Raw genomic sequence first — 12,239 nt, forward strand, 5'->3', positions numbered from 1 at the left:
AGCAAATCCTGCCATAGAGGAAGAGGGTATGGACTGTCTATGGACAGATTCTAGATGTCGGTAAACCAATGACGTCTGGGCCAAGCCTGAGCCATCAGTATTACCATTCCGCCTTCCAGTTTCAATTTTCTGAGAACTCTTGGGAATAGAGAAATCGGAGGAAAGAGATACGCCAACTTGAAATCCCATCTTACTGCCAGTGCATCCACGAAGGCTGCTGATGGGTCTCTGGACCTGAACCCGTACCTGTGGAACTTGTAGTTGTGGCGTGACGCCATGAGATCTATCTCTGGTAGACCCCATTTGTTTACCAGGAGCTGAAACACTCCCAGATGGAGAGACCACTCTCCGACGTGTATGTCCTGGTGACTTAGGAAGACTGCTTCCCAATTGAGTACTCCCGATATGAATATTGCTGAGATAGCCGGAAGATGACATCCTGCCCAAATTAGAACCTTTGTCACTTCCTTCATGGCTGCATAACTTCTTGTCCCTCCCTGATGATTGAGGTAGGCCACTGTAGTCGCATTATTGGACTGGATCTGGTCTGGCCTGTCCTGGAGCAGGTCCTGTGCCATAACAAGAGCTCTATATACTGCTCACAGTTCCAGAATATTTATTGGCAGATGACTTTCTTGATTTGTCCATCTTCCCTGAAAGGTGCGATGACCTGTCACTGCCCCCCATCTGCGAAGGCTTGCGTCCGTGGTGAGAAGCACCCAATTATGGAATCCAGAACAGGCGCCCTTTGTTTAGATGATCCTTTCTCCGCCACCACAGGAGGGAATAATGAACCTCTGGGGTGAGAAGGATCCTCCGAGATCTTCTAAGATTATGTTGCCTGTTCCACCTGTATAGAACCAATGTTTGTAGAGGCCCGGAATGGAACTGAACATACCCCACCATGTTGAAGGTGGACACCATCGATTCCAGGACCTGCATTACTAACAAAATGGATACTCTTCGCTCCATTATTTTGGTAAATACCCGGGAAGCTGTGGATAGGCCAAAGGATAGAGCTTGAAATTGGTAATGTTGCTGAAGGACAGTTAGGGATGGTATAACAGGAGCATGCAGATATGCATCCTGAATGTCCAGAAAAACCATGTAATCCCCCGGCTCCATTGCCAAAATAATTGACCAGAGAGTTGCCATACGAAACTTGGGTACACGGATAAACCCATTGAGAGTTTTTCGACGTAGTATTGGACGATAAGCCCCATTCGGTTTCTGAACCAGAAACAGATTGGAATAAAAACCCCTTCCCTGTTGAGACACAGGAACCGGGATTTTTACCCCCACCTGCAGCAGGAAGTGAATGGCTTCCTGAAGGGCCAAGGCCTTCGCCGCATGTAATGGAAGATTTGTGCAAAAAACTTCTGGTAGGGATGTCTCCTGAAAGCGAGGGCATACCCCTGAGTACCACTTCTTGGACCCAGGCATCTGTAGTTGTGTGATGCCAATAATCCGCAAATTGAAGAAGTTGGTCTCCCACCCTGGGATCCCCCAGGAGAAGGCCCGCTCCATCAGGCCGAGGGCTTGTTGTCTGGCTTAGAAGCTGGACGTCTTGCTGGGCCAGACCTCTTAGTTTGTCGCTTAGACTTGCAGAAACTAGTTGGCCTAGAGGAAGACTGTTCCTATGCTCGTCCCTAGATCTAGTCTTTGACGTAGATGGCAGACCTGCAGATTTTGGAGCCGCCAGAGTAGAAATTATATTATCCAACTCTGCTCCAAAAAGTACCTTTCCATAGAAAGGTAAGACTTCCAGCGCCCTCTTTGATCCTGTGTCAGCTTTCCAAGATCTTAACCAAAGGGCCCTGCATGCCACTATTGATGCTGCTGATGCCAATAGAAGCTAAAATTCCAGCATCCACTGCAGCCCCTCCCAGATAAGAAGCTGCTTCCCATATGTGAGAGATATTCATCATCTGTTCTCTGGTAGAATTTGGTAGTGAATCCTCCAATGCCCTTATCCATTCTTCAACAGGTTTGGCTTCCCAGGCTCCAGCCATAGTTGGACGAGTAATCGCTCCAGATAACAAAAATATTGCTTTAAGACAGGCTTCAATCTTTCTATCTGTGGAATCCTTCAGCGAAGATGCGGATGGAATATGCAATGTAGCATTTCTGATTAAGGGGCATATTCAATTAGACGCGAAAAGTCCTGTACTTTTCGCATGCCGGACTTTTCGCCACCATCGCTGGTTTTCGATGTGAAAAAGTATCGCACGTGTCCACGCTTATCCCCGTATTCAATTAGAATTTGAAGAAAATGGTACCCGGCGAAACGCAAACAGACAAAAAGTGCTAAATCAGCCTGACACCCCCAAAAGATGCACTGATATTGGGGTTCACTATAGATACTCCCGAATAGGCTTGCTGAAGGTATTTGGGGTACTTAAATGATTTCAATAGCTGCTAATTAGCGTCCTTGCACAAGTGGTGAAGAATAGCATTTAGCAGGTTTTTTTTGGTGAAAATAACTAGTCCCAGAAAATTTGGGGTACATGAAAATGGGTGCCAGCATGGTTGAAAATCGCAAAAGTGAGGTTTTAAAAAATGTTAAAACGCACCATCAGCAAGCATCTGCAATCAATAAAAACCTCCCCCATACTTGCAGACCCCCAAAGTCTATTTTGCTAGTTTTTAAGTTTGTACCCCAACTTTGTACTTTTTCGCCCCCTTTTTCAAAGTAAATTTTTGGGGTGTTCTTTTAATTTTTTGAGGATTTTTTTTACACAGTTTACCTTTGGGGACCTGTCCTAAGGGTGCAGGGTTGTTTCCAAACCTCCGCACCTCATAACCGCAATTCTGCACTTTTTTCGACAGCTATTCATAGGCGAAACTTTTTTGGCGGGTACATTGCATTGCGTTTCCGCGCCAGCGAAAAGTCGCCGCAATTGAATACAGTGATAAGTTTCCACTGGCGAAATTATGTCACTGGCCAAACTTTTTTTCAAAACCGGCTTTTCGCCGCTAATTGTATACGGCCCTAAATGTGTGACATGGCAAATACCTCCTACTGTGTATGCTCATTTAGTACATACAGAAGGTGGGAATGGATACAATGATGTTATTCTTTTATTCACATGCCTCCTCGATAAGCTCTGTAAGCTGTTCAGATACAGGGAACTCCGTTTTGACCACCTTCCGGTGGTGATTAAACATTGGAGCCTTCTTACTATGAGCTGGTTCATCATCCTGAATATCTAGAACTGATTTAACCGCCCTCACCAAAGAAGAAACATCCACTATGGATGGATGATCCTCCTCCCCAGAGCTAGATCCTGGAGAGGAACCCTGTGCATCATGATTCCCCTGATGATGTGTCTGAATCCATATGTTGGGCAGACTGATAAAAAGATAACTTTGGTCACTACCGGTCTGTTATCAATATCAGATTGTGCCATACTCTGACTAGAGGAAAGATGGTTCTTGTCCAGGGACAGGTAAATTGGACTGGTGAGGTGACTCTTTATAACAGACAACACACAAACCATCCTTTACGTCCTGAGAGAACACATAAGCTGTACATGACTTACATGGAACCAGCACAGGCTGCTCCCCCTCCTGTTTCCCTTTATCTTTTGACACGGTCAATAAAGACAATAATTGCATTGTTATTAGACAGCCTTCATAAAAACTTAATTGAACGTGAAGAACTCAGAAAGAAACCTCCACCCAAAAAGGATGGAGAGAAAAACAGTGATAGTTATAATCGACAGACAGAAATAAAAGACAGTGTCAATCAGCAGCTAGCAAACAGTCACATACAATGCATATGTAATATAATTACAATCAGCCCTAAATCAACTACAGCAATGCAAAGGAATGGTAGGACATAGAGCACCATATACCTTAACCCAGGGAGAGGTATACAGGGAGACTGACCCAAATCCTCCTGAGACCACAGCTACAGGGCGCACTGAGCATGGACCGTGAGCATCTCATACACGTGGAGGGTAGGGGGAGCAACCCAGATGTGCAAAACCCTTCGTAGGGACTGCGTCTGGGTTGGGGGAGGAGCTGCCAGTGGAGCGCATACCTCCCATAGGCTGCGTTAACCAGCTGGGTATGCTGGCCTCGTGGCAGCAGAAGTGTCTGCTGCTGATACCCGGCATCAGATGATAAGGCCCAGGCTGGTGTAGTGAGGACGCGGACAATCCCGGGCCCTGACAGCAGCGGATTCTGGTGCGTCTCTGACACCAAAAGCAAGGACTGCCGCTCGCGATTCCTCGTAAGCGAGGAATCGCCTTACCTGACATCTCCGAACATCCGGGGCAGTCCAGGTCGCAAGCATTGCTGCTAGCTAAGCTCAGCCGCTACCCACCGAAATCACTAGCACAATTACTGATGTTGCGGACCAGCGAAGGTAGATGGAGTCGCAGTATCTGCGTCTCAATACAGATGCTGAGTATTGCTGACTCAAACATAATAAAATAAAATAAAATATAAAATAAAATCTTAGGACTGCCAGAGCAGTCCCCTGTTACAAAGGTGGGTCTTGATCTTGCCGCACCAAACAAACAACTGAAGTCCTATGGCTAGGGGCGGGGTATATATGGGGAAGGACCTGGGGCATTCTGGGAGCAGAAGCTTTAACTGTTTGGTGCCTGGTCTTTCAACCATAATTTCCTCATGGTATCCCTGTGGATCCCTATGGACCCCGCAGAAGAAACTATATGGAAATTAAATACCAATGTGAATGGTTGGACTACTCAACCGTGTGAAATGTATCGAGCTATGGACCACATTCAGACCCACTCGCTAGATGCGTTCGCTCGCACGATGCGTATGCAAAGTTGGGAAGGCAGGCAATCGCACGGCAAGGCATTAGCACGCCTGCTATGTCTTGGCGTGCGATCGCATTTTGTATGCAGATGCCCACCAGCCGGTCTTAAGACGCCCACTTGCGCACGTCAGTCAGAATTCCGATGGCTGCAATCCCAAAAGTGAGTAATAGGGTTAGGGGTCAGGGTTATGCACTAGCGGGAAGGTTAGGGTCAGGCTGTGGGAGAAGGGATGGTTAGGGTTAGGCTGCAGGATGAGAGTGTTAAGCTGGCCACACATCTAAAGATTATCTGTTCAACCAGCCAACTAGTTGATTGGTTGGAATGAAAATCTGGTAATGTATGGGAGTAAATGATGATCAGCAATTTGCTCCTAAATGCCAGAAAACAGATGAAAATGGTCATTCAAACAAGTTTGTTAAATGTTTGATCCAAACAATTTGCTCAAACAACAGTTTTTGTCCATTTTCCGGCGTCTGGGAGCAAATTGCTAATTGTCATTTGCTTTCATACCTTACCAGATTTTCATTCCAACCAATCAACTAGTTGGCTGATTGGACAGATAATCTTTAGACGTGTGGCCAGCTATAGGCTGCGAGAAAGGTGAGTTGGAGGTAGGGTTAGGGGAAGGATTAGAATACTTACCTGCATGCATCAGGATTTCCACCATCAGGATTATGGTGCCGGGATTCTGACCACTGGCATTATCAGTGTCGTGTTAAGTACCTAACCCATTAAAAAGTGACCATGAGATTTTTATTTGGAATTCTAAGGGGATCGATTTATTTGAAACCTGAAATTAATGGTTTTCCCTGTTAAACTCTTTGGGACATGCAAGCTGGCAATATCTGTAACAAATGGATATTATTAAAAGCTTCATTGTGGCAATATGTCTGTTAGGTTTTTCATGGCAAGAAAATCATTAGATATTGACATTATTTATGAAAAAACTTGTAGAAATACTCAAGCTGCATACACACACAATGATTTTTTGAACGATTATCGTTTAACGATAATCGTTTGAAAAAATCGTTCACTTTCTGAGTCAAATGATGAACGATTATCGTTCATGCGCGTTCACGTTTGTAGTTTGTAGTTTGTAGTTCAGTCAGACTTGTCAACTGAACGATTTTCATTAAGGGAATATGCAAAAATCGTTTGTAGTTCAAAAAAATCGTTCATTACACTTTAAAAAAATCTGACAGATAATCTGACAGAAAATCGTTCATAAAATCGTTGGTAACAAAATCGTTTGTGTATGTAGCTTCATCGTTCACCAGGCCAGTCTGGGCAGTTGTAATCATGCTATATCTAGCTTGCTGGCATGTATGTGGATAGTGGAACATAAAGTACAATTGTGGGCTTTAATTGCAGTAATGGGGAAAAAAGTATTAGAATGTACTTAATTTATTTATTTTAATATTAAATATTATTGAATTTAAAATAAAAATGTTAATAAAAAAAGCTCTTTTTATAATGATTTTTATTTATTATTGGCATCCTGAAAATGGCAATAACAGAACTGTTATTATGGTGAATAAATACCACAATTTAACTTGTAAAAAAGGCTTATACCGGAATGGGATTGTAAAGCCGCCGGTTCAAGTCCGGACAATGTGAGCCCAAAAGGGTGAAATGCAGACAGCGGAGGTAAGTAAAGCTAATCCTCCCCTCTCCCGCCCCTAACCCTCCCTTAGGGGTGCCTAACCCCCACCTCCACCCTGGAGGTGCCTAAAAAAAGACACACACCATGAAAATAAAGATTTATCACATACATACACACACACACACACACATATACTCACCTGCTGCCAGATGTTCACGTCCCCTTCTCAACTTAAAGTATCCAATGGAAGTACCTGTAAAAAAAAGATCCAATACTCACCTTTTGTCCCACGATGTTCTCCGCAGTAATCCAAATATGGCCCCACACATTTCTTTACAGGTGAACTACACGTACCAGCGGGCCCTTAATGCCCCACATGCTGGTACTTGTGGTTCTCCAAGTACCAGCATGCGGGGGAGGATTGCTGGGACCTGTGGTTCCACTGTAAAGACAATGTTGATAATTCTATTTTTAACACTACAAACACTATCAACCCACCACCCACCGCCCAGGGGTGGCTAGGGATAGCCCCAAGCTATCAGCCTAGGCCAGGGGTGCCCTGTAGAGGGGGACCCGTTTATTGGAGGGTCCCCAACTCCCCAGGGATCCCTGGCCTGGTCTGACTAGCAGTCAGGACTGATGGGGAGCCGTGGCTGTGGCATCATTCCCCCGCTAGAAAGGGTCTGGAGCTGGCTTTAAATATACGGGGAGCCTCACGCCATTTTTTTTCTCCCTATATTTAAAACCAGGTGTGGCCCTGCTGCCTGGTGCTGGTTCCTAAATTACGGTGGAACCCTACACATTTTTTTCCCTGTAATTTTAAGAACCAGGACTGGCTGGCAAGTCCGGGGCTGGTTAGTCTTTTGGGGGGGACCTCACATAATTTAAAAAAAAAAAAAATTAACCCTATTTTAACCATTTACACAAAGAAACATACACAAATCACAATAATTTGTGTATGTTTCTGACCATTTCGCAGCTCAGGGGTTTGAGAGATTGAAAAGTGATTTTGGCAAAGAGTTTGCTCCTCTCTCACCCAAGCTTGTCATCCCGATTCTTGGTAAATTTGAGAGATGTATGTTTTAGGTGAAAAGTACTTCCGATTTGTCCTGATGGTGATTTGATTCGAGATTGCTATCTCACCCGAGTTTTACGAGTGAGATGAGAGAAAATTAATAAATCACCCGAAATGGTCATCTCGACCTATCTCGATTTTTAGCAAATGTACCCCCTAATCTCTTACTTTCTTTCCATCTATGAAACACTATTACCATTATTATAATAAGGTACCTTTGGTTGTGCTTCCATGAGTTTTGTGTTTCTTCGGTCCCAGCCAGCACCATCCAGAAATAGCCCATAGATGTAGACACCACCAATGTCAGCTGGGGGAGGAGCATTTACATCTTCTTTCATCATCTTGGTGACATCATTATGTAAAATGACGCTATCTAGAGCCCAGCCTTTTGAAAGATTCATGCGTGTGGTTTCCTGTCTCATGGCAGTCAGAAAGCCCTATTAAGAAATAATATTATAGTTTAACTGAATAAGGCAATTAAGTTGCTACTATAGCAAACTTTTACATCACACTCAGGGGCGATGAGAGAAGAGGGCTGGTTTGCAGTATCTGGGCTTAAGAAAATCTGCCAAGTAGGTGCTTGTCAGGCACCTAAAATGGAGTGGTCACATCCAGTGCATCGGTGCTCAGGCACAGCTTCTAAAGAGGGGGCCCAATATTTGCAATGGAACATGGACACACCCTCAAAGTAAAGGCTACCCCCTGCCCAAATAACAGGCTATGTAAATGGAAATGTAAACTTAATTTTGATAGGGGATTTGATGAAATATTCTTATGCATCTGTTTTATAACAGAGTAATTTTATTACTGTGGTTGGAGACCACTGCCTCTCCTTATCTTGCCCCTGTCACATGCAGACTTATCCTAACATGGGGGTGAATGAGTGGAGAAGTGATCCAGTGGAAAAGTTGACCGTAGCAATCAAATAGCTTCTACCTATCATTTTACAGAATGTTCTTAATACATGCTACCTCAGTGCTGATTGGTTGCTAAGGACAACTTCTCCACTCTTTTCACTGTTTGTTACATCAACCCCAGACAGGTTACCACTTCCAACACAATAACATGTAGTACAGTACTAGGGATGTGCAAGCGGTGCCGCCAGGGGCGGCTCAATGTGGTAAACAGGGTATGCATTGCAGGGAGGTGCCTTCCCCGCTCCGCCGGCCATGTAGTTTCCTGCTCTGTGAGTCCCGTCATCTCTTGACTGCATCTGAGTGATCACATCTCCACCCATTCCCCGTCACCTCGGCTGTCTGGGCCACCTCCCCTTCTGACCTCAAGCACCTTCAGTCATATCCTCCTTAATTTAACACATTTCAAAATACTGTCATAGCTGGGATTCAAACCTATCACCTCACACTTGTCAGTGAGACATCTTACCAATGGAACCATTTGCTCCTACAATGGAAGCCTGTTAATTCTATTATGGATATTGTGGCTATTACGGAGTCATGGTGCAATGAAAATCATGACTGGGACATAGCTATACCGGGATATACTTTATTTAGGAAGGACAGAATGGGAAAAATAGGAGGAGGAGTAGCAATGTATGTCAAGGAAAGCATAAATACTAAGTAATACCTTTTGGGTGACTATAGAAACAGGGGAGAAAGTGATTCTTCGTATTGCGGTGATCTACAGACCACCAGGTCAGGAAGAGCAACTGGACAAACTATTGCAGGACATCACTAAAATGGCATTAAAAGGAGAGATTATAATCATGGGAAATTTTAATCTGCCCGATATAAACTACTGTCTGTGGCAAGTTCCACTAGAAGTAGGGACATCTTGAATTAATTGCAGGGAGCCTCCCTCCAGCAATTGGTGAGGGAGCCCACTCGGAAAGACGCAACATTAGACTTAATACTTACAAATGGAGACAGAATATCTGATGTAAAAGTGGGTGAAAACCTGGCATCCAGTGATCATCAAGCAGTATGGTTCAGAATAAAGACAGGTGCTGACTCACCCCATACAAAAACAAAGGTTTTAGATTTTAGGAAGGCTGATTTTGCAGGGATGGGAAGATGTGTAAGCGAATCTTTGGCAGAGTGGAGGAACTTGAAAGGAGTGCAGGAGAGGTGGGAACATTTAAAAAGTGCAATATTAAAGGCAACAGACCTTTGTATCAAAAGGATTAGGAAAACCAGAAGGAAAAGGAAGCCAGTGTTGTTTGGGAAAGAGGTAGCAAGAATTGTGAAAGCAAAAAAGATGGCCTTTAGGAAAAATAAGCAGACGCAAAATAATGAAGACAAAGAGGTGTATCTTGTATAACAGAAAGAGGCTAAGAAAGTAATCAGATGTGCAAAGGCAAAAGCTGAAGAGAAAATGGCACAGTCAGTGGGTAAAGGGAGCAAAACTTTTTTTTAAGTATATAACCGAAAGGAGAAAAACAAAAGGTGGAATAAAAAGACTAAAGACAGAAAGAGGGAGTCAATGTAATAGCTGATCATCTTAATAATTATTTTCGGTCAGTATTCACTACTGAGAGAGAGGGAAAGGGGCCACAGTTAAGTTGTAGGTGTAATCAAAAAAATTAGGTAGGAACAAGCACATTTACAGAGGAGAAGATCCTATCAGAAGTCTCAAAACTGAAATTGGATAAATCAATGGGGCCAGATGGGATACATCCAAGGATACTAAAAGAGCTTAAAGGGGTGCTGGTAACACAATCAACAGAATTATTCAACCAGTCACTAACTACTGGAGTAATTCCAGAGGACGGGAAAAGAGCAAACGTTGTCCCACTGCACAAAAGTGGAAGCAAGGAAGAGGCAAGCAACTACCGACCAGTGAGCCTTACATCAGTAGTAGGGAAATTGATGGAAACACTCTTAAAACAAAGAGTCGTAGATTATCTGAAATCCAGCAATTTGCAGGATCCTAAACAGCATGGATTTACATGTCAAACAAATCTTATTGACTTTTTTGACTGGGTGACTAAGGAAATAGATTATGGGGGGGCCATAGATATAGCTTATCTAGGCTTTAGTAAGGCTTTTGACACTGTTCCACATTGCAGACTGTTAAATAGAAAGCATGGGATTGGATAAAAAGATAGTTGAATGGATAAGATCATGGCTGCAAGATAGGAAACCGAGAGTTGTAGTAAACGGAGTGCAGTCTCAAGAGGGAAATGTTACCAGTGGAGTACATTAGGGATCTGTACTTGGACCAGTGCTTTTTAATATCTTTATTTGTGACATTACAAATGGTATTGAATGGAAACTCTGCCTTTTTGCAAATGACACAAAGGTATGCAACAGGGTAGACACACCAGGAGGGGTAAAACAAATGATTGATGATATAGGTAGACTAGAGGAATGGTCAAGGATGTGGCAACTACAGTTTAATGCCAAAAAATGCAAGATCATGCACTTGGGTCTCAAAAATCCAAAGGCTAAATATAGTATTATTGGCACTATACTGGAAACTACTGAAGAGGAAAGAGATCTAGGAATCACTATTTCAGGTGACTTAAAGGCAAGCAAGCATTGTAACAAAGCAATGAGGAAGGCAAGTCAGATGCTTGGTTGCATAGGGAGAGGAATCAGTAACAGAAAGAAAGAAGTGATAATACCACTGTATAGGTCATTGCTACATTCTCATCTCGAATACTGTGTTCAGTTCTGGAGGTCATATCTCCAGAAGGATATTATTACATTAGAGACTGTACAAAGAAGGGCAACTAAAATGGTGCAAGGTCTACACCACAAACCGTACCAGGAATGACTAAAAGATCTTAATATGTATAGTTTGGAGCAGAGAAGGGAAAGGGGGGACATGATAAAAACGTTCAAATATATAAAGGGTTTTAACAAGGTAAAGGAAGGAGACATTCTTCAAAGAAAGAGAAGTATTAGAACAAGAGGACATGATCTGAAACTGGAGGGTGGTAGGTTCAGGGGAAATTTGAGGAAAAATTACTTCACAGAAAGGGTAGTGGATAAATGGAATAGCCTCCCATCAGAGGTGGTAGAGGCTAAAACAGTAGAGCAATTTAAACATGAATGGGATAGACACAAGGATATCCTTCAGAAGAAGTAAGGATCAATAAGGGTTGAGGTAACAATATGTTTAAAAATGGGGCAGACTAGATGGGACAAGTGGTTCTTATCTGCCATCAAATTTTATGTTTCTAGGTTTCTATGTTTATTTAAAGCTACTTCACATTCTCCTTAATTTAAAATACAGTAATTCCTGGGATTCGAATCTATCACCTCATACTTGGCAGCCAGTATCTTATCAATGGAGCCATTTGCTAAAACAATGGAAGCCTGTCAGGGCCAGCTCTAGGGGTGTTCGACCAGTGCGGTCGCACAGGGGTGCCACCCGTACAGGGCGCACCCCTCTCCAGCATCCCAATTTCAGCGAGATAGTAGTGTCCCGCTGTTCCACCCGTGGGCCAAAGTGGCCCACGAGTGGTCAAATCGGGAGGCTGGGGACCCCCACCACCGCAGCTGTGCGGCGGTGCCAGACCCCCGGAGTGTGAATAGATGCGCATGCGGCAACCATTCACTGATGGGAGAGGGCTGCGGGAAGCCCAACCAGTGATGGAGTGCTGGGCTTTACCCCCAGCCTGACGTTATTTGGAGGCGTGCCATGCGGGCACACCTTCAAATAACGTCACATAGGGGGTGTGGCCTATGGTAATTAAGCCACGCCCCCAAGTTATGCGCCGTGCGCGATGTAAGGGCGCCTCCTCAAAGGCTGGCACAGTGTGCTCCGACCCCTGGAGCCGGCCCTGAAGCCTGTGAATTCTAAC

General features: G+C 43.9%; 1 protein-coding gene across 1 annotated transcript in view; it reads right to left on the bottom strand.

Moving 5' to 3' along the window:
* Positions 1–12,239, bottom strand: part of LOC148519646 (dynein axonemal heavy chain 5-like) — a 449,515-nt gene that overhangs the window by 18,117 nt on the left and 419,159 nt on the right. Inside the window, exon 75 of the mRNA XM_088476296.1 lies at positions 7,687–7,908. Coding sequence (XP_088332422.1) covers positions 7,687–7,908 — 222 coding nt within the window. The remainder of the gene's footprint in view (positions 1–7,686; positions 7,909–12,239) is intronic.

Source organism: Taudactylus pleione, unplaced genomic scaffold, assembly GCF_031769625.1.
Source record: "Taudactylus pleione unplaced genomic scaffold, aTauple2 ptg000186l, whole genome shotgun sequence".
NCBI lineage: Eukaryota > Metazoa > Chordata > Amphibia > Anura > Myobatrachidae > Taudactylus > Taudactylus pleione.